At 53.2% G+C, this 26,856-nt stretch overlaps 1 protein-coding gene across 1 annotated transcript in view; it reads left to right on the top strand.

The window, feature by feature from the left end:
- Positions 1 to 7,334: 7,334 nt before the first annotated feature.
- IGSF21 (immunoglobin superfamily member 21) overlaps positions 7,335 to 26,856 on the top strand; it is a gene marked incomplete at its 5' end in the record, with an annotated part of 23,072 nt that continues 3,550 nt past the window's right edge. Inside the window, 6 exons of the mRNA XM_017740605.1 lie at positions 7,335 to 7,532; positions 16,249 to 16,370; positions 20,895 to 21,013; positions 22,699 to 22,814; positions 23,026 to 23,473; positions 26,108 to 26,375. Of these exons, the coding sequence (XP_017596094.1) occupies positions 7,335 to 7,532; positions 16,249 to 16,370; positions 20,895 to 21,013; positions 22,699 to 22,814; positions 23,026 to 23,473; positions 26,108 to 26,375 (1,271 nt within the window). The remainder of the gene's footprint in view (positions 7,533 to 16,248; positions 16,371 to 20,894; positions 21,014 to 22,698; positions 22,815 to 23,025; positions 23,474 to 26,107; positions 26,376 to 26,856) is intronic.

Genomic DNA, 26,856 nt, shown 5'->3' with positions numbered 1-26,856 from the left:
CTGCTGGATTTGGCTCTTGGGATGAGTGGGATGCGATCCTTGGATCCACCACGGATTTACATCTCTGAGTATCTGGGAAATCCCTGGATTTTTAGGATGAGGGACCCCCTGAACATCCAAACGATGATTCCAAGGCCATTCCAAGGGTTTGTAGCAGGGCCTGGGCTCCATCCAAGGAAAACCGTCACGGTTTTCCCTTCGAACATCCATCTTTTTCCTGGAACGCCCCATTCCCTGCGGATTTGTGCCGGAGATGTCGAACAAGCGCGAAATTGACGCCGCGAGTTGGAGCGGAGCCGGGAATGGGCTCCCTCATCCCGTGCTCCAGTGAGCCGGAACAGCTCCGAGGAGCTTGGAAAAAGTCGGATGAAGACGTTCGAGGATTTATTCCAGTCCGTGCCCAGGCCACGGAGCTGATTCCGACGGCTCAATCCCACCTGGAACTGTTTGGCAGGAGGCGTGCGGTGAAGGCGGAAAACGCTGGGGTTTTCCTGGGATTTATTGGGGATGGGGAAAGCTGGGCTTGAGTCACTGTGGGAAGGAAAGCGGACAGCGAAAGGTGGAAAAGTGGGAAGGAGGAGATGGAAAAAGGCCGGAGATGGGGGTCAGAGAGATGGGAGGGCACGGCAGCACCGGGAGGCTCCCAAATCCCAAATTCCCCGTAGCTTTTCCAGCCCCAAAGTGCCCAAACTCTCCCTTTCCCTCTGAAATCCTTTCTTGTGCCGACGGGGATGAAAATCCCACGGAGCCGGAATGTTTGGATGGTTTTTAGCCCAGCAGGATGCCTTTGGATCTCATTCCTCATTTCTCTGCCGCCTCTGGAGCTGCTGCCCTGGCCGGGCCGGGATCTGAGAGCTGATAAGAACCATTCCCACCTCTCTGGAAGATAAAAGGGACTCTGGAGCTCGTGATGAGGAAAACAGGTCTGAAAATGGATTTTTCCTGAAGATCCATCAGCATCAACCCTCGGGAAGCCCTCAGGTGGTGTTGGAGGTGCTTCCCATGGAGACAAGGACATTGGGAATCACGGCACGGAGCAAATGGGGCATGAATCCTTTTTCTTTGGACTGGGATATCTTTTCTTTGGGATGTTTTGCTTCAGAGGAATCTGGGATTTAAGGAAAAAAAAGGGAAGCTGGAAAGTGGTTAAAAATTCCACCTCAACAGGATTTGGGTGTTGAAATCCTTGGGAGCTGCATTTGGGGTTTGCGCTGTGCTTTATAAAAACAGGGAATCATGGAATGGGTTGGATTGGAGGGACCTTAAATCCCATCCCATTCCCTACCACGGACAGGGACACCTTCCCCTGTCCCAGGGTGCTCCAAGCCCAAGAAGGCTTTGGACAATTCCAGGGCTGGAGCAGCCTTGGCTTCTCTGGACAGAACTGATCCATACAAATTCCATCGTTGCGTAATTCCAAAGTGTTTTGCCCACGGAATGTGACCGGAAGCAGCCCCCGGGGCCCGGCTGTCCCCAGCATGGAGTGGTTCCCTCACTTCATCTTCATTTAAAAGGGGCCGAGAGGCCCAAGGGGCCGCGCTCAATCCATGGATCGATCCAAAGGATCGATCCAAGCCATCGATTCCCACCGCGAAGAGCTAAGGAGGCTCGGGATACATCCATGGAATCCGGCAGAATTAATTGGGAATAAACGGACCAAACCACGGGCTGGACATCCCCCTGCTCATTCCATACATTTTCTCCGGATCCTTTAAAATTTAGGAGCCGCTTTGGTCCGGCAGCCCCTCCTACGGAATAATTCCAGATCCAGCTGTGGAATTGTTCCCTCCCACTTATGGAAATGAGGCAGGGAAGTGGCTCCTAATGAGATGTTTGTGAGGGAAGAGGAATTTTAATTACCGGCTCTTAATTGTCTGCTCGGCCCGTTAATATCCCATTTTCCCGGGATTGATGCCATTCGCTCCCTGCCAGCCCAGGCTCCTTCTCACCCAGGGGTGACGCCAACTTTCCCGGGTTTATTTTAGGGAATGCGCCCGTTTTCCAAAAGCCACGATGATTTTTGGGAAGGCAGTGGAGGGGTTGGGGATGTTTAACCCAGCTGGAGCTCGTCTGGTGGAATTTTGGGAAGCAAAGCTGAATATCCAAGGCAAACTCAGCACGAGGCTCCCCCAATCCGTTTTTCCCCCTTCCTGAAGGCCTGTTTTCCTTGGAAGCGCGGCGCCGACTCCGGCTGTCACATCCCATTCCCTGGCTGGTGTTAAACCCGTGTCAAACGCTTATTCCCGTTTAAATAAAAAATCAAACCCCAGTGCAGCTTTCCAGGAGGAAAAGCTCCGGATTCAGCAAAATGTGACCGGTCTGGATGGGGCCAGCCGGGAATTCTTCACCCTTGGAGCCCTCCCGGGTTAACGAGGAGAGGCAGAGCCTTATTCCGACCGTAAATTGTCCTGGAATGTCATAAATAAGGCATGGCCGGAGCCGGGAAGGGAGAGGGAAGGAATTTGCTGCGTTCTCAGGAACAACTGGAGCTGTTGAATTTTTCATGAACAAGATGTTGCAAAGCGCCGCCAGTCAGGGCGCGTTCGGTTCACGCGGATCCGCGGGTGACATCCCTGGATCTGCCACGGCCACGGACATTCCAACCCCTCCGGTCGGGAATTTGCAGCAGGAGCATTCCTGGCTTTTTCCAGGGGCGTTTGCACCCCTTTAGATCCCACCTCAAGGGGGAAAGCGTCTCCTGCTCTCCTTAAATCCTTGGAATTGCAGGAGATCCGCCCGTTAAGGGAGTGCTGGTGTCTGTTTTCCCGTTCCTTCCTGGTTTTCTCATCCCATCCCGGCTTGGAAAAGGGAGGTGGAGGAATGGGAGGGAATTATGGATAAGGCCCGTTAATCACTGGCTAATTAAAATGTCGAGGTGTTCACGTTGTCACCAGCTCCTCAAGGATACCGGGGACATTCCAGAGGGGGATGGAGCCACTGGATTCCAAGAATCCCTTGCCCTTGCTCCATCCTGAGCTCCCGCTCCGCTCGGATCCGTTGCCGCTTCCAAGGACCATTCCTAAAAGGATGGGGATGCGTTGGACTCTGGGGACATGGAAAGGGGGAAAATCCATCCTCAGCTGGGGCTGCCCCATCCCGGGATTTGCCCAAGGTTGGATGGGGCTTGGAGAAATCTGGGATAGCGGGACGAGTCCCTGCCCATGGAATGGGATGAGCTTTAAGGTCCCTTCCAATCCAAGCCATTCCAGGGTTCCATGGGCTTGGAGTCAGATTTTTTGGGAAGCGCAGGGAGGTGAGAAATCCGGGATTTCGATTTATATCAATAAATAAATGTTGGATTTCTATGTGGGTTGGAAGGAATCGGGAGCCTGGGGAAGACGTGGAAGGGGCTCCTGTGGTGCTGGGATTCCTTGGAAAGCTCCGTCACTCCAAGGCCTCCAGGCCTTTCCTTGGCAGATTCCCACCCATCCATTCCCTCGCTCCCCTGCTCCCCAGGAACCTCAGCCTACGGGGGATTCCGGCCACTGGCCATTCCCATGGGGCACCCGACTGCGTTTGTGGGCAGAAATCCCCATGGAATGCTGGAAAGGGCTGGGAATGGGGTTTTTATTCAGCATCCCGCACTTCCAGGGCTGGAGCAATTCCTGCCTCATCCCTGGGAGCTCTTTTGTAATTGGAAGCACCGAGCTTGTTCCGATGTTCTCCTTTATTAACGCGTCACTCCCGATTTCAAAGGACATTCCCTTTATCCCTCCCTTCCCCCTCTCCTCGCCCACTTCCCTTTTCCCTTTTTTTTCTAATTCCCCTGAAACTGGATGGGGCCAGAATTCCCAGCGATTGCTGGCAAAAATATCCTCTCCTCCCCAGGGATGCGATCTAATCAGAGGGATGAATTTCCAGAGGGCTGAATCCGAACCGGGGGAGGCCCAGCCCGGCTTTCTCTGGAAAATCTCGGATTGAAAACAGCAAAGGGGAAGCGGAGCGAGGCTGAGAAGGGGATGCTGATAAGGGGATGCTGATAAGGGGACGCTGATAATGCGAGGGATGACGGAAATTTGGGATGGGCTCCTCCTTTGGAGCCCTTTCGGAAGAGTTCTTCCCATGCAGCAGTTCCGTCACTGCTGCCGCTTTGTTCTCCACAGTAAATCCCAAAAAAGAGAGCAGGGCGAGGCTGAGAAGGGGATGCTGATAAGGGGGTGCTGATAAGGGGATGCTGATAAGGGGATGCTGATAAGGGGATGCTGATAACGCGAGGGATGACAGAAATTTGGGATGGGCTCCTCCTTTGGAGCCTTTTTGGAAGAGTCCTTCCCATCCAGCAGTTCCATCACTGCTGCCGCTTTGTTCTCCGCAGTAAATCCCAAAAAAGAGAGCAGGGCAAGGCTGAGAAGGGGATGCTGATAAGGGGGTGCTGATAAGGGGATGCTGATAAGGGGGTGCTGATAACGGGAGGGATGACAGAAATTTGGGATGGGCTCCTCCTTTGGAGCCTTTTTGGAAGAGTCCTTCCCATCCAGCAGTTCCATCACTGCTGCCGCTTTGTTCTCCGCAGTAAATCCCAAAAAAAGGGAGCCGAGGGAAGCTCTGGAGCAGCGCTGACACCTCGCAGTTGTTCCCTGTCGGGAAGTGAAGGGAAGGGGCGGATGAGGGATGGGATTCGCACGTCAGCCGCAGCCAAACAGCGGGATTTGGACGGCTCCATCTGGATCCCTGCTTTATTTTCCAGCTCCTGGCTTTGTTTTCCCGGTTTTCCCCTCCCCTCCACGCATCCTTGGCCGGCTCCTGTGGGGACTCGGCATCTGTTTCCCTCTCCCTCTTCCCTCCTTCTTTTCTACAACTTCTGGGATGGTTTTGCTCTGGATTTGAGGAGCATTTGGATTTTCCCCTTCCCTGCCCTTCCAGGGATCAGCTTTTTGTGGGATCCTCATCCCAAGGCACCGGAGCAATAAATCCTGGAGCTCCAGAGCTTTGGCTTTTCCACACAGGAAAAGCTCGGGAGCATCCTGTGGTTCTACTCTGGTGTTTAAGGCCCAGCCAAGCCAGAATTCCCAGGAATACAGGTGGAAGCTGCTCCCGTTGCCAGCTCCAAGTGGTTTTCCGGCACATGGAGGGAGCAGAGGGGGAAAAATTCCCATTTTGGGGGTTTTTTCTTGGCCACCCAGAAGATGCAGGTCAGGGATGGGTTTGGAGGGGGATTTCCTTGGAAAAATGCTTGGATGGGTGGATTTGCTGCGTGGGAGTGGCTGGGGCCACCCCGAACTTGGTGCTTTTTGACTTGAAAAATCCACCAAAAATCAGGGAATGGCCCAAACACCACCTTGGCGGGACCGGGATGGGGATGGTTCTGCTTCCCATGGAAGTGCACGGGTCTGGAAGGAAATAGTTTGGGAAAAGGGATGGAAAACATCTGGGAATGCTGCTCTGGGAACTCCTGGATCCCATGGACAGGAGGGAAAATCCAATCTTTGCTGGGGATGGGGATGGGGATGGTTCTGCTTCCCATGGCAGTGCACAGGTCTGGAAGGGAATAGCATGGGAAGAGGGATGGAAAACATCTGGGAATGCTGCTCTGGGAACTCCTGGATCCCATGGACAGGAGGGAAAATCCAATCTTTGCTGGGGATGGGGATGGGGATGGTTCCTCTTCCCATGGCAGTGCACGGGTCTGGAAGGGAATAACGTGGGAAGAGGGATGGAAAACATCTGGGAATGCTGCTCTGGGAACTCCAGGATCTCCACACCCCACAGGCACCAGGGAAAATCCAATCTCCACTCCGGCTTTGCCGGTTCCTCCCCGGCTCCCGTTAATCTTCCGTTGATCCAGGGGCAGGCGGGAGCTGGGATCCCACCCGGAGGCTCCTGCTCCGTGGAAAGGCGAGAGCTTTTCCGCCCGCATCCCGATTTCCTTGCGGCGGCTCCTGCTGCGCTGCCAAGGATTTGCTCATCCCTCCCGCTGCTTTTCCGTGCCTGTTGCTCATCCCGGCGTTCAAAAGCCGAGCGAGGGGAATCGGGGCAGCCGGAGAGACCTCGGCTGCCCCTCCTCCATCCATCCTCCTCCTCCTTTTCCTCCTCCTTCCCCACCCCTGCCTTTTCCATCCCCAAATCCCCGAATCCGAGGGCCCCTCGCGCAGCCTTGGCAGTCACAGGGAATTAATCCCTGCTTTAGGAACAAAAATAAACCCTGGACAGGCTGGAAAGGCTGGAAAGGCACCGGCCGCAGACAGACAGGGAATGTTGGCCAGGATTTCGGTGGCTCCCGGTGAGGAGAACCAGGATTCCGGGATGCAACATCGAAATTCCATCATTCCCAGCATCATTCGGGGCTGAAAAGGGATTTAACCCTCAGCCCTACTCCCGAAAAATCCAAAAAAATCCACTTTTTCCCCGTATTTCCTTGTGCAGAGCTGTTCCTGCAGCCCCCCCAAAAGCAGCACAAAACGGGATTTTCCGGCTTTATCCCGGTATTCAATATTCCAGGCCATGCTGCCCTGCTGCCGCAGCCGGCACGTGTTCCCGGAGCGTGTTCTCCCGCAGGTCGTGCCTGGGATTTATGGCACAAACACCTCCAAGTTGTTTTACAAGGAATACTGAGCCTCAGATCACTGCCTGGGAGGCACCAAAAATCCCGGGAATTCACCTTCCCCCCTTTCCCAGGGCATCTTCCACAAAGGAATCTCGGACTTCCAGCCCAGTTTCCAAACCTGCTCCTGTTTTCCCACCTGGTGCAAGGAGTGGTTAAAAAAACCGGGAATTTAGGGTGGGTGAGGGGGTTTTTTTGGGATGTCCTGGTGTCAAACAGGGAAGGATGCTGAGGCAAGGCTGGGATTTTCCAGGGAAGGATGCTGAGGCAAGGCTGGGATTTTCTAGGTTGTCAATCCATCATCTCCCAACAGCCGCAGGAAAGGCAGGAAAATAAACTGGGAATGCAACTGCTCCCTGCTCCCCTGCTCCCGATTTCCCAGCAAATCGAGGGGAAAGAGGGAAAAAAAGGGATGGATGGAGCTGGCCAGGCTCAGATTTTCCCTCTGGAGCGAGGATGGATCCGGCATCCGGCGGTGGGGAGATGGGGAAGGGGCTGGAAAACGGCCGGGTGGGGAAGCTGTTGGACCCATTCCCATCAGGAATGAGGAATTTGGGAAGTTTTATGGAAGCACAGGGGAGAGAACCAATGAGGGGCAGACGATGGGAAAACCAGCAAGGATGGGAATTTGCAGCGGGAATGGCGGCTGCTGGGATTTTCCCGAATTCAGGAAGGATTTCCTTCCGTTTGGATTTTTTGGGATGGTTGGGAGCAGCCCAAATCCATCCCAGCGAGGGGTCAGGACTTGGCTGGGCTTTCCCTGGGGTACAACAGCGCCATTAATCCATGAAACCCTTGGAAAACACCATTCGAACCCCCGCTCCGAACTTCCCTGGAGCTCAGGTCACTTTTCCTGCCTTTTTTCCCCGCTTTTCCAGCCTATCTGACCGTCAGCATCGAGCCCCTGCCTCCGGTGGTGGTGGGAGACGCCGTGACCCTGAAATGCAACTTCAAAACCGACGGGAAAATGCGGGAGATCGTCTGGTACCGGGTGAGCTGCGACGCCTCGGGAATGGGAACGCGGAGCCTCGGGAACAGGAGGTCAAGGGCGGATGAGGCAGGAAAAGCAGCCGGAGCTCCGGCTGATGGGAATATCAATTCCAGGGAGGAGGGAGGCAGCGGGGAAGGCCTTGGAAACCACGGTGGGGGGGGATGAGGGATGGCTCTGGAAAAGGAAATTTGGAGGCCGGGTTTATTTGGGAATGAGGGATTTTGAGGCCGGGTTTATTTGGGAAAGGGGGAATTTGGAGGCCAGGTTTATTTGGGAATGGAGGATTTGGTTGTTGGTTTTATTTGGGAAAGGTGGAATTCTGAGGCCGGTTTTATCCAGGAAAGTGGAAATTTGGAGGCCGGGTTTATTTGGGAATGAGGGATTTTGAGGCCGGGTTTATTTGGGAAAGGGGGAATTTGGAGGCCAGGTTTATTTGGGAATGGAGGATTTGGTTGTTGGTTTTATTTGGGAAAGGTGGAATTCTGAGGCCGGTTTTATCCAGGAAAGTGGAAATTTGGAGGCCGGGTTTATTTGGGAATGAGGGATTTTGAGGCTGGGTTTATTTGGGAATGGAGGATTTGGTTGTTGGTTTTATTTGGGAAAGGTGGAATTCTGAGGCCGGTTTTATCCAGGAAAGTGGAAATTTGGAGGCCGGGTTTATTTGGGAAAGGGGGATTTGGAAGCCGGTTTTATTTGGGAATGGAGGATTTGGAGGATGGTTTTATTTGGCAATGAGGGATTTTGAGGCTGGGTTTATTTGGGAATGGAGGATTTGGAAGCTGGTTTTATTTGGGAAAGGAAGGATTTGGAGGCCAGGTTTATTTGGGAATGAGGGATTTTGAGGCTGGGTTTATTTGGGAATGGAGGATTTGGAAGCTGGTTTTATTTGGGAAAGGAAGGATTTGGAGGCCAGGTTTATTTGGGAATGAGGGATTTTGAGGCTGGGTTTATTTGGGAATGGAGGATTTGGAAGCTGGTTTTATTTGGGAAAGGAAGGATTTGGAGGCCGGTTTTTTTTGGGAAGGTGGAATTTTGAGTCTGGTTTCATCATCCCGAGGGCTCCGGGAGGGTTTTTCCAGGTGTTTTGGTGTGGTTGCCAGGTGGATTTAGGGACGGCAGGATTGGGATTTGGAGGTGGGAGCTGAGGTTGGCACCGTTCTGCGAAGAGCTTGGTGGGTGGGAAATGATGGAAAAAAGGGAGGAATCAGGAAAATTTGGGATAGATATCCAGGATTTGGGGAGAAGTTTGGGGCTCTTCATGCAGAGCTTTTCAAAAAAAAACTTTCCCTGTTCCCAAAATCTTTGTTGGAGGTGGGAGCTGAGGTTGGCACCGTTCTGCGAAGAGCTTGGTGGGTGGGAAATGATGGAAAAAAGGGAGGAATCAGGAAAATTTGGGATATCCAGGATTTGGGGAGAAGTTTGGGGCTCTTCATGCAGAGCTTTTCAAAAAAAACTTTCCCTGTTCCCAAAATCTTTGGGAATTTGGCATGTTGGTCAGGATGGAAGCTCCTGGGGTTTTTTGGGAAAGGGAGGATTTGGAGGCTGGTTTTATTTGGGAATGAGGGGATTTGAAGGCTGGTTTTATTTGGGAATGAGGGGATTTTGAGGCTGGGTTTATTTGGGAAAGGGGGAATTTTGAGGCCGGTTTTATTTTCGAAGGGGGATTTGGAGGCCAGTTTTATTTGGGAATGAGGGGATTTTGAGGCTGGGTTTATTTGGGAAAGGGGGAATTTTGAGGCTGGTTTTATTTGGGAAAGTGGGAATTTTGAGGCCGGTTTTATTTTCGAAGGGGGATTTGGAGGCCAGTTTTATTTGGGAATGAGGGGATTTTGAGGCTGGGTTTATTTGGGAAAGGGGGAATTTTGAGGCTGGTTTTATTTGGGAATGAGGGGATTTGGAGGTGGGAGCTGCCCCTGGATCACCACTCCTGAGCCTTGATCCAGCTTCAGGTTCACCAATCCTGAGCTTTCTCCAGGAAAATTTGGGATAAACTGCCAACCACAAATGGTTTTATCCAAGAACACATGAAGTTTTCCAGGGAAAACTGCTGGGGGAGGCAAAGAAAGGGCGTGGCATCGGATGGAGCAGCTGGGAATGTTTTTCCTTGGATTTCCCATCCTGGTCCTGCTCCCTGAACAAGGAGCAGCCCTTTCTCCATTCCCAGGTTTTTAAATAGGGAAAGGAGCTCTCCGGACGGATACAAATCCGGCCGTTGGAATGTGATGTGTGCATGGGACCATTTCCATGGGATCTGGGACGGATTTTCCTATAATTATTTATGGATGGACATGGATAAATGCTGGACAGGGCATTCAGGCAGGGAATAGAACCCCAAACCTGTCCCAAATCCCAAATTCCAGCTGCGAATCGGCTCCGTTGCCCTCTTTTTTTAGGGAGGAATTTTTTTCTGCCGGCTCCACCGTCTCCGCCAGGTTTTTCCTTCCCTTTTCCACTCGGTAATATTGGATTAACCCACTTTCCCGGGAGCTGGGGCTGGATTTGCATAATCCCCCCTGCGAGGAGGGACGCGGGAGCGGCCGATGCTCCGGAGCAAATGATGCTCCGAGAAACCTCGGCGGGAACGGGAAGGGCAAAAATATCCCAGCTTTTATTTTTATCCCTGCAAATCCCCCCTTTCTTCCAGGGTTTTTTACCCCTCCTTCCCTCTTGCTCCTTTCCCAGGGAGCTGCCTGGGTTTGGGAAGTTGCGTTTTTCATGGAGCATCTCAGGATTTGCCCAATTCCTTCCTGGTTTTAAGTTTTCTCTCCCGTTTTTGCCCCGTCTTGTCTCGCTCCTGGACTTTCGCAGCTTCCCGAAGCTCCAGCGGCAGCTCGCGGGTGCTGGAGGTGACGGATGGATCCGGGAGTGCCGGGGCGGATCCGCCGGAGCTGCGGAGTTCTGTTTATTCCGCTTGTAAATCATGGGAATGTGGCTCCGGAGCGCTGGATTGGGGTCACGCGGGGCTCCTCTTCCCCGTGGTTTATTGGACAGGGAGCAGAGGGAGCTCCTGGAGTTGGAGGGATCTGAGCTGCTCCAGGCGGGAAGGGGGAGGGAAAGGGGGAGAGAGGTGGAAAAGTCAATGGCACTTGGGTGGGGAATGGAGGGGGGAATAAACCCTGGGATGGATCCGTAACCCTGGGGTGGATCCACAATCTATGGGATGGATCCATAACCCTGGGATGGATCCATGACCCTGGGATGGATCCATAACCCTGGGATGGATCCATGACCCTGGGATGGATCCATAACCCTGGGATGGATCCATGACCCTGGGATGGATCCATAACCCTGGGATGGATCCATGACCCTGGGATGGATCCATAACCCTGGGATGGATCCATGACCCTGGGATGGATCCATAACCCTGGGATGGATCCATGACCCTGGGATGGATCCATAACCCTGGGATGGATCCATGACCCTGGGATGGATCCATAACCCTGGGATGGATCCATGACCCTGGGATGGATCCATAACCCTGGGATGGATCCATGACCCTGGGATGGATCCATAACCCTGGGATGGATCCATGACCCTGGGATGGATCCATAACCCTGGGATGGATCCATGACCCTGGGATGGATCCATAACCCTGGGATGGATCCGTAAGTTACTGACATGTCTTGCCATTTAAACATGTTCTAGTCCCACAGTTTCTTCCCATGGGATGGATCCGTAACCCATGGGATGGATCTGTAACCCGGGGAGGGATCAGTAACCATGGGATGGATCCATAACGCATGGGATGGATCCGTTACCAGTGGGATGGATCCGTAACCCATGGGATGGATCCATAACCCACAGGATGGGAGTATAACCTATGGGATGGATCCGTAACCCCTGTGATGGATCCATAACCCTGGGATACATCCATAACCCACAGGATACATCCGTAACCTATGGGATACATCCATAAACTATGGGATACATCCGTAACCCACAGGATACATCCATAACCCACAGGATGCATCCATAACTCCCCGGGCAGGTGTATAACCTATGGAATGCATCCATAACCCCTCAGGGCACATCCATAACCCACGGGATGAATCCATAACCCACGGGATGAATCCATAACCCACTGGGTACATCCATAACCTATGGAATGCATCCATAACCCCTCAGGGCAGATCCATAACCCATGGGATGAATCCATAACCCACGGGATACATCCATAACCCCCGGGATGCATCCATAACCCATGGGATCCATCCATAACCTATGGAATGCATCCATAACCCCTCAGGGCACATCCATAACCCATGGGATGAATCCATAACCCACGGGATACATCCATAACCCCCGGGATGCATCCATAACCCATGGGATGCATCCATAACCTCTGGAATGCATCCATAACCCCTCAGGGCACATCCATAACCCATGGGATGAATCCATAACCCACGGGATACATCCATAACCCCCGGGATGCATCCATAACCCATGGGATCCATCCATAACCTATGGAATGCATACATACCCCCTCAGGGCACATCCATAACCCATGGGATGAATCCATAACCCACGGGATACATCCATAACCCCCGGGATGCATCCATAATCTATGGGATACATCCATAACCTATGGAATGCATCCATACCCCCTCAGGGTACATCCATAACCCATGGGATGAATCCATAACCTGTGGAATGCATCCATAACCCCTCAGGGCAGATCCATAACCCATGGGAGACATCCATCCCGGGATGCATCCATAATCTATGGGATACATCCATAACCTATGGAATGCATCCGTAACCCCTCAGGGCACATCCATAACCCATGGGATGAATCCATAACCGACGGGATGAATCCATAACCCACGGGATGAATCCATAACCCACGGGATTCATCCATAACCCACGGGATGCATCCATAACCCACGTTATGAATCCGTATCTCCCGCGTGGGTGATCCCATCAGGATCTGTGCGCTCCGAGGCCGAGGAGCCTCTTCCCACAGGTGAAACCCCACAGAGAAGCCCCAGAGTGCAGCCAGCACCCGCAATTCCAGCAATTCCCCTGGATTCCTCAGGGATGAGGGACAGGGAGAGGTTCCTCCCCCTGGGAAACCCCTCCGCCGCTGGAATGCAGCCTATTTTAGCATTCCCGGGATGAGCAAAGGGGATTTTTCCCGGAATAAACAGGAACACATCTCACAGGCAGAGGCGTTAATTAACATCCAACAATCCCAACGCCTCCGGAAGGTGTGATGTTCCCGGGAACAGGTGCGAACATGGATCTGCACCTGGAGAGCTCCCGAAAAAGCCTTGGCAGGAGACGGGGGTGGCGGAATCCGTGCGAACGAGCTCGGAGTGAGGCCGGGAAGAGCTGGAGCTGTTCCTTGGCTCCTGGCGCCAGCATCTCCGGGGCTGTGCCGGATCCTGAGGTGGGTCCAGGCATTCCCGAGGTGGCTTCAGGTGGGAATGTCACGTCCAAGTGGGAATGTGGCCGGTGACACCGATAAAGTCCCGGCCTGCAGCAGCACCGGTTCCAAGTGGAGCAGCGGAGCCAAGGGAAGGACTCCCGAATTCCAAACCCTTCCCACGCCACCCAGTGCTGCTTGGAATGCCCAGAGCCTCCAAAATTTGGGAATTAGCTCAGGAGGAGACACCAGAATGCCGCTTTTTCCCCTCTCACTCCCAGAAATTCCACATTTTCCAGCCAACCCCACTCAGTCCGAGCCATGCAGGGATTTCCAACCCCACTTCCCTTCCGGGGACAACTCGAGTTTTATGGATGAGAAGGAATTCCCTAAAAATGGAGCGGAGCTGCTGATGGAGAGATTTCCAGCCGGCAGCTCCTGGAGGACTGGCTGGTGCCATCCATCTCCAAGACGAGAATTTATTTGGAATGCTGTGAATTCCTCATGCTCGGGGAGAAAAGGCTGGGAGCATCCGCAGAATTTATGGAGCTCTTTATTCCCAAGGCCTCGCTCCGGCTCCGGAGAGGCAGCAGAAAACAGGGATGTGCCTCCCAAAATTGCACAACTCTCCCATAAAATGTTGATTTGCTCATTCCCGAGGTTTTTGGGATGCTGGAAAAGGGCGGTGGGTGATCCCTTTGGGATGTGGGGCTCATTTTGGGACCAAACCAGCAAGGATCGCGCAAAGGAATCAGCTCCTCTGGATTTTGGGAAGGGGAATGTGGCGTTGGGGGCTCGGAGCAAGGTGGGATTGGTGGTCCAGGAGCCTCGGGATGGGAGGTTGGATTTCAGCTGGATGTGGATTCTCCAGGGAATGGGCAGGAAAAAGCAAAACCAGGGGTTTTCCAGGATAATGAGTTTTTCCCGCTGGCAGTGATTTTCCAGGGAATGGGCAGGAAAAAGCAAAACCAGGAGTTTTCCAGGATAACGAGTTTTTCCCGCTGGCTGTGATTTTCCAGGGAATGGGCAGGAAAAAATCTAAATCCGGGATTTTCCAGGATAACAACTTTTTCCTGGTGGCTGTGATTTTCCAGGGAATGGGCAGGAAAAAGCCTAAATCCGGAGTTTTCCAGGATAATGAGTTTTTCCTGCTGGCTGTGATTTTCCAGGGAATGGGCGAGGGAGGCAGGAAAAACCGAAATCCGGAGTTTTCCAGGACAATGAGTTTTTCCCGGTGGCTCTGATGTGGACACCGTGGACGGCCCCAACACCAGGAGCGCTGCAGCTGCTCCAGGGAATTTTCCCTCTTTCCAGAACAATTGTCCGTTCGCTCGGAGAAAGGGCATCCATCGATCCAGCCCCGGGACACGGAGCCTGGACCAGATCCCAATTCCAGCCCTTTCCAACCCCTCCCAAATCGCTCCCTTCATCCCACATCCATCACTTCCCGATGGTTTTGGATCCTTTGGGCATCCCGGCAGGAGGCTCCGGGATTTTAATGGATTTCGGGAACAGCGAATGTTCGTGTCAGCATGGAGGGGAGGGCGGGAGCTGCCTCTGGAACAGCCGGGTTTTGTCGGGAATGGGATTTTCCTAGGGTTTATGAATAATGCAGGAAGCAGCCTCGGGCCTGGGATGTGTTCCTGCGCCCCTTTTCCCTTTTTTCTGACATTCCTGGATGTGGAGACATCCGTTGGGACCGGAACCGTGCGATGCTGCCCGATTATCCTCCCTTTTTTGGTTCCCAGCAGGCAAAAGTTGGGCTGCAAATTCCTATGGAGCTCCTCTTCCCAAAAAAACTGCCCCCGGGGCATGGATAAAAGGCTGGAATTAGGGCTGATCCCAGGAGAAAAACAATTCCTGAGGGGCCTTTTCCTGGGAGCCATCAACTCCCTGTGATTCCCTCAGGGATGTGGCTCTTCCCCGGGCTCCGAATCCTAAAGGAATGTGAGGGGTCCCGATTCCAGAGGGTGATTCCAGAGGTGTTTTCCCACTCCTATGCTTGGATAGAGGGGGATTTGGGCCCACATCTGTCCAGATGTGCTGGGAAAATCCCGTGGGTGCAAATTCCCAATCCATGGGCGCCAACTCCACCATTCCCAGTGCTTCCCACCCTAAAGGAATCCCTAAAATCCCTTTGGATACACAAAGAGCTTCTCCATCCCCGAGCGGCTCCCAGGTTTCTCCTGAAACCCAAAGAAAAGTCCGGAAAAATCCTCAGAAAATTCCCTGGAAAATTCCCCCGGTTCCTGAGGCCAGAGATTTACAACTCCCATCATTTTTCCCACTTTTCTTTATCCCACATCGGTGCCAGGGTGGAATTTCTTTCCCATAAAAGCCTCAGCCTGGGATAATAAACGGGAAGAGGTTTTTTAGTGATGGATTTTTTCCCTCCTTTTCGGCCGCTTTTTGCCATGAAAAAAGTGGGAAAATAGGAAATCGGGAATAACGGTGGAGTTTTGCCCAAGTGTTGGGTGGGGAAATGGGGTCTTGGCCCCAGGAAATGTTGGATTTGGGGATTAAATCCCAAAATCTGCCGCTGCTCCTGGTTTATTTTAAAAAATGGGAATTTTAACTCTGCTGGATCTGAGCTGGTTTCGCCCCCAAATTCCCATTTTCCTCCTTATTTTTCCACTAAAACTCCTCCTCAAAAGCAGGGAAGATAAATCCAGAGGTGCTGGGGGACACAGAGAGCAAAAGTCCTAAAAGGAGACAGTTCCCATTTAAAAATGACAATTCCTGGCTGGAAAACGAAGCCGACGATGGAATAATGGCATGGAAAACGTGGATTTTGATTTTCATCTCAGCAGGGGCATCAGAAATCCATAAATCCCAGCCTTAAAGGTCCTGGGATTCTATGGAGAAATATGAAAATCGTGATTTAATAGAAATGGAAATAAAATAGGAATAAAAATAAAATAGAATTAGAAATAAAATAGAAATAATATAGAAATAGAAATATAGAAATAGAAACAGAAACAGAAACAGAAATAGAAATAGAAATAGAAATAACCCCTAAAAATAAAAATTTTAAATATATATATAAAATTCTGATTTAAATATTTAAATGTGCTGCATCAAAATATTAAATTAATTGTATTTACAATATTCACTATAAATATATTAAAATTCAAATCCATTCAAATCTACATAAATACGAACATATAAAAACGATGTTAAAGTGCAAATAAATATATTCATTTTACTATTAACACTAATACCTCAATCAATGTATTCAAATCCAAAGAAATTTATTCAAATTCTCCCCATAAAACCCCTTTGAAATATTCATCAATGGGCCCAAAATTGCCCAAATTCCCAAACTCGGGACACTGGGATTGTTTCCTGCAGGTCACTGACGGCGGCACCATCAAGCAGAAGATCTTCACCTTCGATGCCATGTTTTCCACCAACTTTTCCCAGATGGAAAACTACCGGAAGCGGGAAGACCTGGTTTACCAATCCACCGTGCGGTGAGTCCCTGTTTCCCGTTTAATGCCAATTTTTAGGAATTTCTTCCCTCTTTTTGGTGCTGTTGAAGAGATTCCGGCAAAACCCGCCCCCCCATCCAAGGGGTGTTCCCATTTTCCTGCTGCTCCGCAGGGGTTTCCTGCTGATCCGCAGGGAAAAAGCGGAAAAATGGAGATTTCTGGAGGTGGGAATGGGCAGAGAAATCCAAAGCTTGGGAAAATCAGGAAAAACAGATCCATATTTATTTCTGAAACAGGCGCGGGAGCTTCTCCTTGCTTGTATTCCAAGTGGGAATCACTTCCAGAAATTCCAGGTTTATTCCTGATCCCACACCTGCTCCATTCCCGCTGCTCTAAAACCAACGGTAGAGCTTGGAAAAAAAGGTCAGGAGAAGCTTCATCCAAGGGGAAAAAACTGGGATGAAATATTCCTTCCTCCCGGCTTCTTCCCGGCCTCGTTTCATTGGGAAATGAGAATTTTCTAATTGGATTTTCCCAGCTCATTTTTCCTGGTGGGAGGTAAGGAAAATTCCAGATGTGGTGGGGGAAAACCGGGATTTCCTCCAGCCATGGGATGTTTTCCACCTGGAAATATCCAGGAATGGCTTGGAAAGGGCTGGGCCTGGCTCATCCCGTGGGATGAGCGGGTGGGAATTGGGAAATTCTTCCCAATCCTTTGGAATTTGAACATTTTTAGGGGATTTTTCTGTTTGGAGAAGGTTTTGGCAGCTCCAGGCAGGAATTTCCCATTCCCTGACTCCGGGGCCGCCTTTCCAGCTTCCCCTTGGATTTGGCCGTCACTCGCCTCCAGCCAGGAACACCGGGAAAATCAGGGAATTAAACCGGATTAAAACATTCCCTGTGCCCACGGTGGGAATTCACGGGATGAGGAATCCAACATTCCCTGTGCACGGAGAGAGGGATTGGGAGAATCCCTGGAATGGGGGACAAGGAATCCAACATTCCCTGTGCATGGAGAGAGGGATCAGGAACATCCCTGGAATGGGGGACAAGGAATCCAACATTCCCTGTGCATGGAGTGAGGGATTGGGAACATCCCTGGAGCAGGGAATGAGGAATCCAACATTCCCTGTGCATGGAGTGAGGGATTGGGAACATCCCTGGAATGGGGGACAAGGAATCCAACATTCCTTGGTCATGGAATATTTCCCTGACCCGGCAAGGAAAAGCCGAGGATTTTTTGGGCTCCAACGGCTCCGTTTCCCTCCCTTTCCCCGCCCGTTGTAGAACGAACGGAATTTGGGAGCAGAAAATTCCCTCACCCAAGCACCGGGCACTTGAAAGCCTCCGGAACAGCCGGGAAATCGGGAGATGTCGGTGGGAAAAGACTTCTCACGCCATCACCTTTTCTTCCAAGGAAAACAGGAACCAACCTGGGGACAAGGAGATCATTCCCAGGCAGGGCAGGTTTTCCCAATCCTTGCCTTTTTTTGGGAAGTCCCTGCCTGATTTGGGCTCTCCGGAAGAACTGGAGCAAGCCCGGGAAGGTTTTGGGGATGGATGGGGCATTTCCCAACCCAAACTTTTCTTCCTGTTCATTCTCCCTTTGTTTTTCCATCTATTTATTCTTTTTTTGGGAATCTTTGCCATGGCTCGGGCACAGCCGGAGCCATCCCAAGGAGCGTTATCCCAGGAGGAGCCGTCCTTATCAGCGTTATCCCGATCCTTATCAGCATTAGCCCGGCCTTATCTGCATTATCCCGGTCCTTATCAGCTTTATCCTGAGTGGAGCCGGCCTTATCAGTGTTATCCTGGTCCTTATCAGCGTTATCCCGGGAGACACTGGATTATCAACGTTTTCCCGGTTCCTTATCAGCGTTTTCCCAGTCCTAATCAGCGTTGTCCCGAGTGGAACTGTCCCAGGGATCGTTATCCCGGGAGGAGCCGGCCCTATCAGCGTTTTCCCGCTCCTTATCAGCATTTTCCCGGTCCTTATCAGCGTTATCCCGGGAGGAGCCAGCATTTTCCCAGTCCTTATCAGCATTTCCCCGCTCCTTATCAGCGTTTTCCCGCTCCTTATCACCCCGGCCTAGGGGCTGCCGGAGCCGCCTCTTTCCATCCCGGTTTGGGGCCGTGAAGAGCAAAACCGGGAGAGATCCAATCCCTCCAATCCCGTTTTCTTTCCCCCCTTCCCTTGATTAAAATCCCACCCTCGTCCTGCAGTGCCGCTTTCTGAATTCCCAAATCCCTTTTTTCCCGCGTTCCCAACTTTGTGGGGCCGGTCTCCCATCCTCGGGAATACCAAACCGATTTGCAACTCCAAAGGGATCCTTCCGAAAGAGACGGAGCGGGATCAGAGCTGCTCCGAATCAGGAGATTCCCGATCCATGCGTGGATAATCGGAGGCTGGAACAGATGGTGGAGGCGCGCTTGGAAGCGTTGTATCCATGGAAAGGAGGGAATGCTCGCTTCCAGGGGGGCTCCTTGGAGCGGGAAGGCAGCCAGGGGCTGGGAGAAGGGAAAAGTGGAGCCGGAATCACCCCAGAAGGGAAATTTCCCCGGAGCGGGATCTTTAAACTGCTCCATGAGGGAATTTCTCCCATCCTCATGGGATGGATGAGGTGGGATGAGGCTGCCGGAGAGGAGGGATGGATCCCTTGACTGGAAAGCGGGAATGCTGCCGGGGGGAAGGTGGAAATCTGCTGGAAAGGCAGGATGAAGCTTCCGGATGGTGGGCTGGGATAACGGTCCCGACTGGAAAGGTGGGATGCTTCCAGCTGGAAAGGTGGGATAATGCTCCCGACTGGAAAGGCCGGATGTTTCCATTTGGTGGGGTGGGATAACGGTCCCGACTGGAAAGGTGGGATGCTTCCAGCTGGAAAGGTGGGATGGGATGATGCTGCCTGGAAAGGCGGGATGCTTCCAGCTGGAAAGGTGGGATGACGTTTCCAGCCAGGGAGGTGGGAAGTCACAGACCGGAAAGGTGGGATGGGAGCAGCTGGAGAGGTGGGATGGGATGATGCTGCCTGGAAATGTGGGATGTTCGCAGCTGGAGAGGTGGGATGGGAGCATTCTGCCCGGAAAGGCAGGATGATCCCAGCTGGAAAAGCAGGATGGTGCTGCCAGCCGGGAAGGTGGGATGGTGCCAATGGCGTGGTGGGATGGGATGGTGCCAGCTGGTGAGGCGGGATGGTGCTGCTGACTGGAAAAATGGAATGCTGCTGGCCAGAAAGGTGGGATTCTCTTGTCCAAAAAAGTGGGATTCTGGGGACCAGAAAAATGGGATTCTGGAGATCAGAGTTGTGGGATGCTGAGGATCAGAAAGGTGGGATTCTGAGGACCGGAAAAGTGGGACACTGAGGATGAAAAAGGTGGGATGCTACGGAGCAAAAAAGTGGGATGCTGAGGACCAGAAAGGTGGGATTCCAGGGATCAGAAAGGTGGGATTCTGAGGACCGGAAAAGTGGGACACTGAGGATGAAAAAGGTGGGATGCTACGGAGCAAAAAAGTGGGATGCTGAGGACCAGAAAGGTGGGATTCCAGGGATCAGAAAGGTGGGATTCTGAGGACCAACAAGGTGGGATTCTCTGGACCAACAACGTGGGATTCTGGGGACCAAAAAGTAGGATACTGAGGATGAGAAAGGTGGGATTCCAGGGATCAGAAAGGTGGGATGTTGAGGAGCAAAAAAATGGGATGCTGAGGATCAACACGGAGGGATTGTCTGGTCCAAAAAAGTGGGATACTGAGGATCAGAAATGTGGGATTCCGAGGATCAGAAATGTGGGGTGTTGAGGACCAGAGAAGTGGGATTCTGGGGACCAGAAAAGTGGGATTCTGGGGATCAGAATTGTGGGATGCCAAGAACCAAAAAAGTGGGATGCTGAGGACCAACATGGTGGGATTGTCTGGTCCAAAAAAGTGGGATACTGAGGATCAGAAACGTGGGATTCTGAGGATCAGAAATGTGGGGTGTTGAGGACCAGAAAAGTGGGATTCTGGGGACTGGAAAAGTGGGATGCTGCTGACCAGGGAGCTGGGATGCTGCCCATGAGCGAAGTGACCTCTGTGCAGCCTCCCGAGCATTCCCAGCCCCAGCAGCTCCGATCCTTCGGCACAGCTCCTCCTCTCCCGTTTTCCCCACGTCTATCCAAAGCCTCCGGATAAAAGGCGGATTGATGAGCGCTCCGGGGTCACTTGGAATTTGGGATTTGGGTCACTTGGAATTCGGGATTTGCTGTTTTTCCCCCCCTTCCACGTTGCTGTGCTGGGGTGGCCTGGCAGGTCCGGTGCCGAGGTTTTCCGTCGGTGCTCCGTGGTCACGGATTTGTGCCTTTCCCTCCCATCCACGTCTCTTCCAATAACGCAATTCCTTCCCCTCGGAGGAGCTGTCAGTGCCAGTGAATTCTGGCTGCTAAAGCATTCCCGGCCTCCTCCTGCTACCTTTGGAGTTATTAGGAGTTTATTGATCCCTGTGCAACGCTGCGGTATCCGGGTGCTGACCGCTGAACCCCACGGGAAAACGGGATGGGGATGGAGTGGTGAGTGCTGTCCCTCCTCCACAGCCTTCCCGAGGTCCGGATTTCGGACAACGGTCCCTACGAGTGCCACGTGGGGATCTACGACCGAGCCACGCGGGAGAAGGTGGTGCTGGCATCCGGGAATGTGTTCCTGAACGTGATGGGTGAGCGTCGGGATCGGGATCACGGGGAAAATGACTGCGGGGTCTCCGGGTGTGGGGACAGCAGGGATTGGGATCGTTCTGCCATCCTCGGGGATGGGGTGGGGATGGGGATGGGCGGGAGGACAAGGATGGGGATGGGGATGGGAGGGAGGACAAGGATGGGGATGGGGATGGGAGGGAGGACAAGGATGGGGATGGGGATGGGAGGGAGGACAAGGATGGGGATGGGGATGGGAGGGAGGACAAGGATGGGGATGGGGATGGGAGGGAGGACAAGGATGGGGATGGGGATGGGAGGGAGGACAAGGATGGGGATGGGGATGGGAGGGAGGACAAGGATGGGGATGGGGATGGGAGGGAGGACAAGGATGGGGATGGGGATGGGAGGGAGGACAAGGATGGGGATGGGGATGGGAGGGAGGACAAGGATGGGGATGGGGATGGGAGGGAGGACAAGGATGGGGATGGGGATGGGAGGGAGGACAAGGATGGGGATGGGGATGGGAGGGAGGACAAGGATGGGGATGGGGATGGGAGGGAGGACAAGGATGGGGATGGGGATGGGAGGGAGGACAAGGATGGGGATGGGGATGGGAGGGAGGACAAGGATGGGGATGGGGATGGGAGGGAGGACAAGGATGGGGATGGGGATGGGAGGGAGGACAAGGATGGGGATGGGGATGGGAGGGAGGACAAGGATGGGGATGGGGATGGGAGGGAGGACAAGGATGGGGATGGGGATGGGAGGGAGGACAAGGATGGGGATGGGGATGGGAGGGAGGACAAGGATGGGGATGGGAACGGGATGGGGATGGGGGTGGGAATGGGGATGGGGATGGAAATGGGAATGGGAACGGGGATGGGAATGGGAATGGGGATGGGAATGGGAATGGGAACAGGGATAGGAATGGGAATGGGGATGGGAATGGGATGGGGATGGGGATGGGGAAGGGAATGGGGATGGGTGGGAGGACAAGGATGGGGATGGGAACGGGATGGGGATGGGGGTGGGAATGGGGATGGGGATGGAAATGGGAATGGGAACGGGGAGGGGAATGGGAATGGGGATGGGAATGGGATGGGGATGGGGATGGGGACGGGGATGGGGACAAAGACGGGGATGGGCATGAGGGTGAGGATGGTGTGGGGAGGGGCATGAGGATGCCCATGGGGATGGGAACGGATATGAAGTTGGGGATGGGACAAGGATAGAGATAGGGATAGGGATAGGGATTGGAAGGAGAATGGGATATGGGATGAACATGGGGTGTAGGACAGCCATGGGAGTGGGTGCTGGGATTGGAATGGGAATGGGGATGGGAATGGGGACAGGAATGGGAATGGAAAAGGGAATGGAGATGAAAATGAGGACAGGGATGGGGAGAGGGAGGAGGATGCCCATGGGGATGGGGATGAGGATGGGGATGAAGTTGGGGATGGGACAAGGATGGAGATGGGACAAGGATGGGGGTGAGGACAGGACAAGGAGAGGGACAGGGATTAGGATGGGGAATGGATTGGAAATGGGGATGGGAATGGCAGCAAAGATGGGCATGGGAATGGGGACAAGGATGAGAATGGGGATGAGGGAGAGGATGGGGAGGTCGGTGAGGATGAGGATGAGGATGAGGATGGGACGGGGGTGTTGAGGACTCCATGCTGACCTCCTGCCTCTGCCCCGGCAGCTCCCCCGACGTCCATCTCGGTGCTGGCTGCCGACACCCCGGCACCCTTCAGCCGCTACCAGGCGCAGAACTTCACCCTGGTGTGCGTGGTGTCCGGTGGGAAGCCCGCGCCGCTGGTGAGCTCCGGGCAGGATCATCCCTCCCACGGACACATGGCATAACCAAACACCCGTCCTCCATAAAATCCACCAGATCCATGTGCTGTTCCACCGGGCAAAGCCCGCTCCCCAATTCCCATCTTTCCATGGAGACTGCGGGAAGGAGTTCCATCCATAGGGCCGCCGGGGACGTCCCCACCACGCTCACTGTCCCTTTTATCCCCTCCAGGTGTACTTCAAGCGGGACGGGGAGCCCATTGAGGCCACCCCGCTACCGGAGCCGCCGGTCGGCGCCGGGAGCTGGGCCCCCCGCAACCTCCTGCACCGCGACCTGGACGACACCAAGGTGCCGAAATCCCTGGCAGCCGACGGCGAGCTGGGAATGGGAAACCCCTTCCCCACGGCGGATCCGCCGCGGGGGCTGGCGGCCCGGCGGGATTCCGTGACGGAAAGCATTCCCGAGACGGTGGTGAGCCGGGAATTCCCGCGCTGGGTGCACATGGCCGAGCCCATCTATTACTTCCGGCACACGCACGCGCCCGTCAGCGACGGCACCGTCGAGGCCCGGGCCACCCTCACGTGGACCCTGAACCCCCAGATCGACAACGAGGCCCTGTTCAGCTGCGAGGTCAAGCACCCGGCGCTCTCCATGCCCATGCAGTCCGAGGTCACGCTCGGTAAGCCAAGGGATTTGGGCCTTTTCCTGCGTTTTCGGCACGTTTGTCATTTTTTGGGAATATTTTTCCATTTTTTTCTTAGCTTTCTCCTTTTCATTTTTTAATTTTGGTCTCCATTTTTTGGCTTTCCCCTCCCATTTTTTGGCTTTCTTTCCCCATTTTTTGGCTTTTTCCCTCCATTTGTTTGCTTGGTTTTTCATTTGTTTTCCTTTTTTCCGTTTCATTTTTTGGCTTTTCGTTCCATTTTTTTGCCTTCTTTCCCTTTTTTGCTTTTTCTCTTTTTTTTTGGCTTCTTTGAGAATTTGTTTTCCTTTATCCTTTCATTTTTTGGCTTTTTTTCCCCCCATTTTTTGCCCTTTTTTCCCCCCATTTTTTGCCCTTTTTTCCCATTTTTTTCCATTTTTTCAAATTTTTTGCCCTTTTTTCTCATTTTTTGCCCTTTTTTCTCATTTTTTGCCCTTTTCCCCATTTTTTGGCTTTCCCCCCATTTTTGGCCTTTTCTTTTTGGCTTTTTTTCCCACTTTTTATGGCCTTTTCCCCAATTCCTTTTTTTTTTTGCTTTTAATTACACTTTTATTTTTTGCTTTCCTCGCACTCATTTTTCTCTCCTTTTGTCCTTTTCCTTTTCTTTTGGGGGTTCACGTGGGGATCACATGGGGCTGCATCGGGATAGAGGTGGTGATGCCAAGGCTCCACAAAAGCTGGGATGAGAGGAGGGAATTTTGGGCATCCATCAGGCAGGAGAAGGGATTTTCCCGGTGTTTATGCTCCCCCTCCCAGCCACGGGTGATGTTTAGGGTGGGGTTTGTGGGATAAAAAGGGATTTTTGGGGAATCTGTGTCGGGATGAGCAGGAAGGGGATGTTGGCCATGAGGAGTGCCACCTCCACCCGTCTCAGTCCCAGGAGATCCAAGGACATCCCATGACCCTTGTTGGCCATCACAAAGCTCATCCCAGTGGGAATTGCCGGGCAGGGAATTCCCAGGTTGGCTCCTGCCTGTGAGGCCGGCGAGGCCCCAGCTGTGAGAGGGGGATGGGATTGAAGCCAGGGAATTTGGCTCCCCACATTCCCAGGCCCCTGGAAGAGCAGAAGCTCCTCAGGTGACCATGGGATCCAGGGAATCGGGTCTTTCTCCACCTGGGGCTCCCCTGCCCTCTCCTGGCTCCCATTGGAAGAGGCAGAGCTCTCCACGGGGGTTTTCCAGCCTCAGAACATTCCTCTGGAAAGGCTCTCCCAGCCTCGAGCCAGGTGGAGCAGCCTTGCTCCTGGCCAAGTGGAGCACTTGGCTCCTCATCATCTCCTGGAGAGCTTCTCCTCCTTGGCTTCCCGATGTCTCCTCATTAAATCATCCAAAACCTACGGAAATCCTGCATTTTCCCACCTTCTGGAGCTCGGCGGGTTTAGATCTGAGGCTGAGACCTCGTGGTTTTGCTGCTCTTGCCCAGGAGGTCCAAGACCTGGATTGGCAAAGCTCAGCCCATGTTGTCCCCTGTCCCCAAATCCAGGGTTCTCCTTGTCCCTGGAGGTGCCTCTGCAGCTCCACTCCCATTTTTTGGGCACCATCCCAGCAGATCCTCATATATCCATAGTATAAACACACACACTATAAATGAATATAAAATATACATTCCCAAGATAAGATATTCCCAAGAAAAGTTGCATTAAACCCAACACCAGCCCCTTCCCTCGCTCCCCAAAGCTGCCTTTTGGTCTCGTGGTGGGATCATCTTCAGCCCATCCCGCCCAGTCCTGCTCCAGAGGGCCAGATCCCACATGGATAGAGCAATCCATGACGGGGCTGTGGGGTGTCCAGGAAGAGCATCCCGGGCAGGGATGGCCATTCCAAGGGCAAGTGTCCACCACTACAGCTCTCCAGTGGCTCCTTGTCTCTCTGTGTCGTGCCGGGGTCGTGTCCGGGTTCATTTTGTCCCATCCATGGCAAAGCTTGGATGGACAAAGGGTGACAAACCCAAAGCACAACCTCCCTCCTGCCCATTGCCCCTTCTCCTCCCATGAAAGTCCAGGCAGCTCCGGGATGTCCCATCCCACTCCTGGCCCAGCAGGGACATCCACAGAAGCCCAGGTGGAAGCAGGAGCAGACCCTGCGTGGTGTCCGTCCGTCAGAGCAGATGAGCATCCCGAGTCTGGCATGGGAAAAGGGATTCCCTGGTTTTTCCCTGCTCTCCTCGGGATTTTGTGCCAGCCAGGCTTTGGGGTTGTCTCCAGTGCGAATGGCACCTGGGTGGGACTCACCAAGGTCACATTTTTTGGGAATGCTTCTCTGACGTGTCCGTCTCCGTGGCTTCAAACCAGCCTGATCCTTCTTGGCCATTTTTTTCCAGCAGAGAAGGGCTTGGTTGGGAAATAACTCCTTCCCATCAATCCATCCCATCCCAGCCATCCATCAGCCTCACACTTCTCCCGTTCTCCCACCCCGGGGGGTCCTTCCCTCCCCGTCCATCCGTCATTCCGGTGTCACTCAGCCTGGCCATCCATCACCAAGCCGTCACCCCCCGGGCTGCCGCCCCTCACCGGGATCATCCATCAAAGCCTCGTTAACCCCGCCAAGGGCACTCCCGGCACCGGGAATGTCGAGTGGCGCTGACGGCTCTTCCCGTCCCCTTCCCGTGCAGTTGCTCCCAAGGGCCCGAAGATCACGATGACCCCGACGAGGGCCCACGTGGGGGACACCGTGCGGATCCTGGTGCAGGGCTTCCAGGTCAGCATTCCCACGGCTGCGGGGGCCAACGGACAGCCGCCATCCGAGGCTTTATGGGCTTGGCTTGGCGGCCTTGGTGGCGTCACCGTCCCTATGTTGGGATGGGTTGGCCGAAGTTGTGGCGGTTCCATCCTGGAAGTGTCCAAGGGCAGGTTGGGTGGGGCTTGGAGTAACCTGGGATAGTGGAAGGTGTCCCTGCCTGTCACAGGGGGTGGGATGGAATGAGCTTAAAAGGTCCCTTCTAACCCAAGCCCAGACCCAGACCCAAACGTGGACTCAAACCCAAACCTAAACTCAAACTCAAACCTAAACCCAACCCCAAAATCAAACCCAAACCTAAACCCAAACCCAAACTCAAATCCAACCCCAAAATCAAACCCAGACCCAAACCCAAACCTAAACCTAAACCCAGACCCAAACTCAAACCCAAGGCCAGACCCAAACTCAAACCCAAACTCAAACTCAAACCCAAACCCAAATGCAGGCTCAAACACAAACTGAATCCCAAACCCAAACTCACTCAGACTCAAACCTAAACCCTAACTCAAACTCAAACTCAAACCCAAACCTAAATCCAGACCCAAACTCAACCCCAACCCCAGATGCAGACTCAAACACAAATTGAATCCCAAACTCAAACTCAGACTCAAACCTAAACCCAAA

The sequence above is a fragment of the Corvus brachyrhynchos genome, unplaced genomic scaffold (genome assembly GCF_000691975.1).
Source record: "Corvus brachyrhynchos isolate BGI_N302 unplaced genomic scaffold, ASM69197v1 scaffold278, whole genome shotgun sequence".
Classification (NCBI taxonomy): Eukaryota; Metazoa; Chordata; class Aves; order Passeriformes; family Corvidae; genus Corvus; species Corvus brachyrhynchos.
Note: the sequence above shows the minus strand (reverse complement) of the source record. Positions and strands in the feature narration are given on the sequence as shown.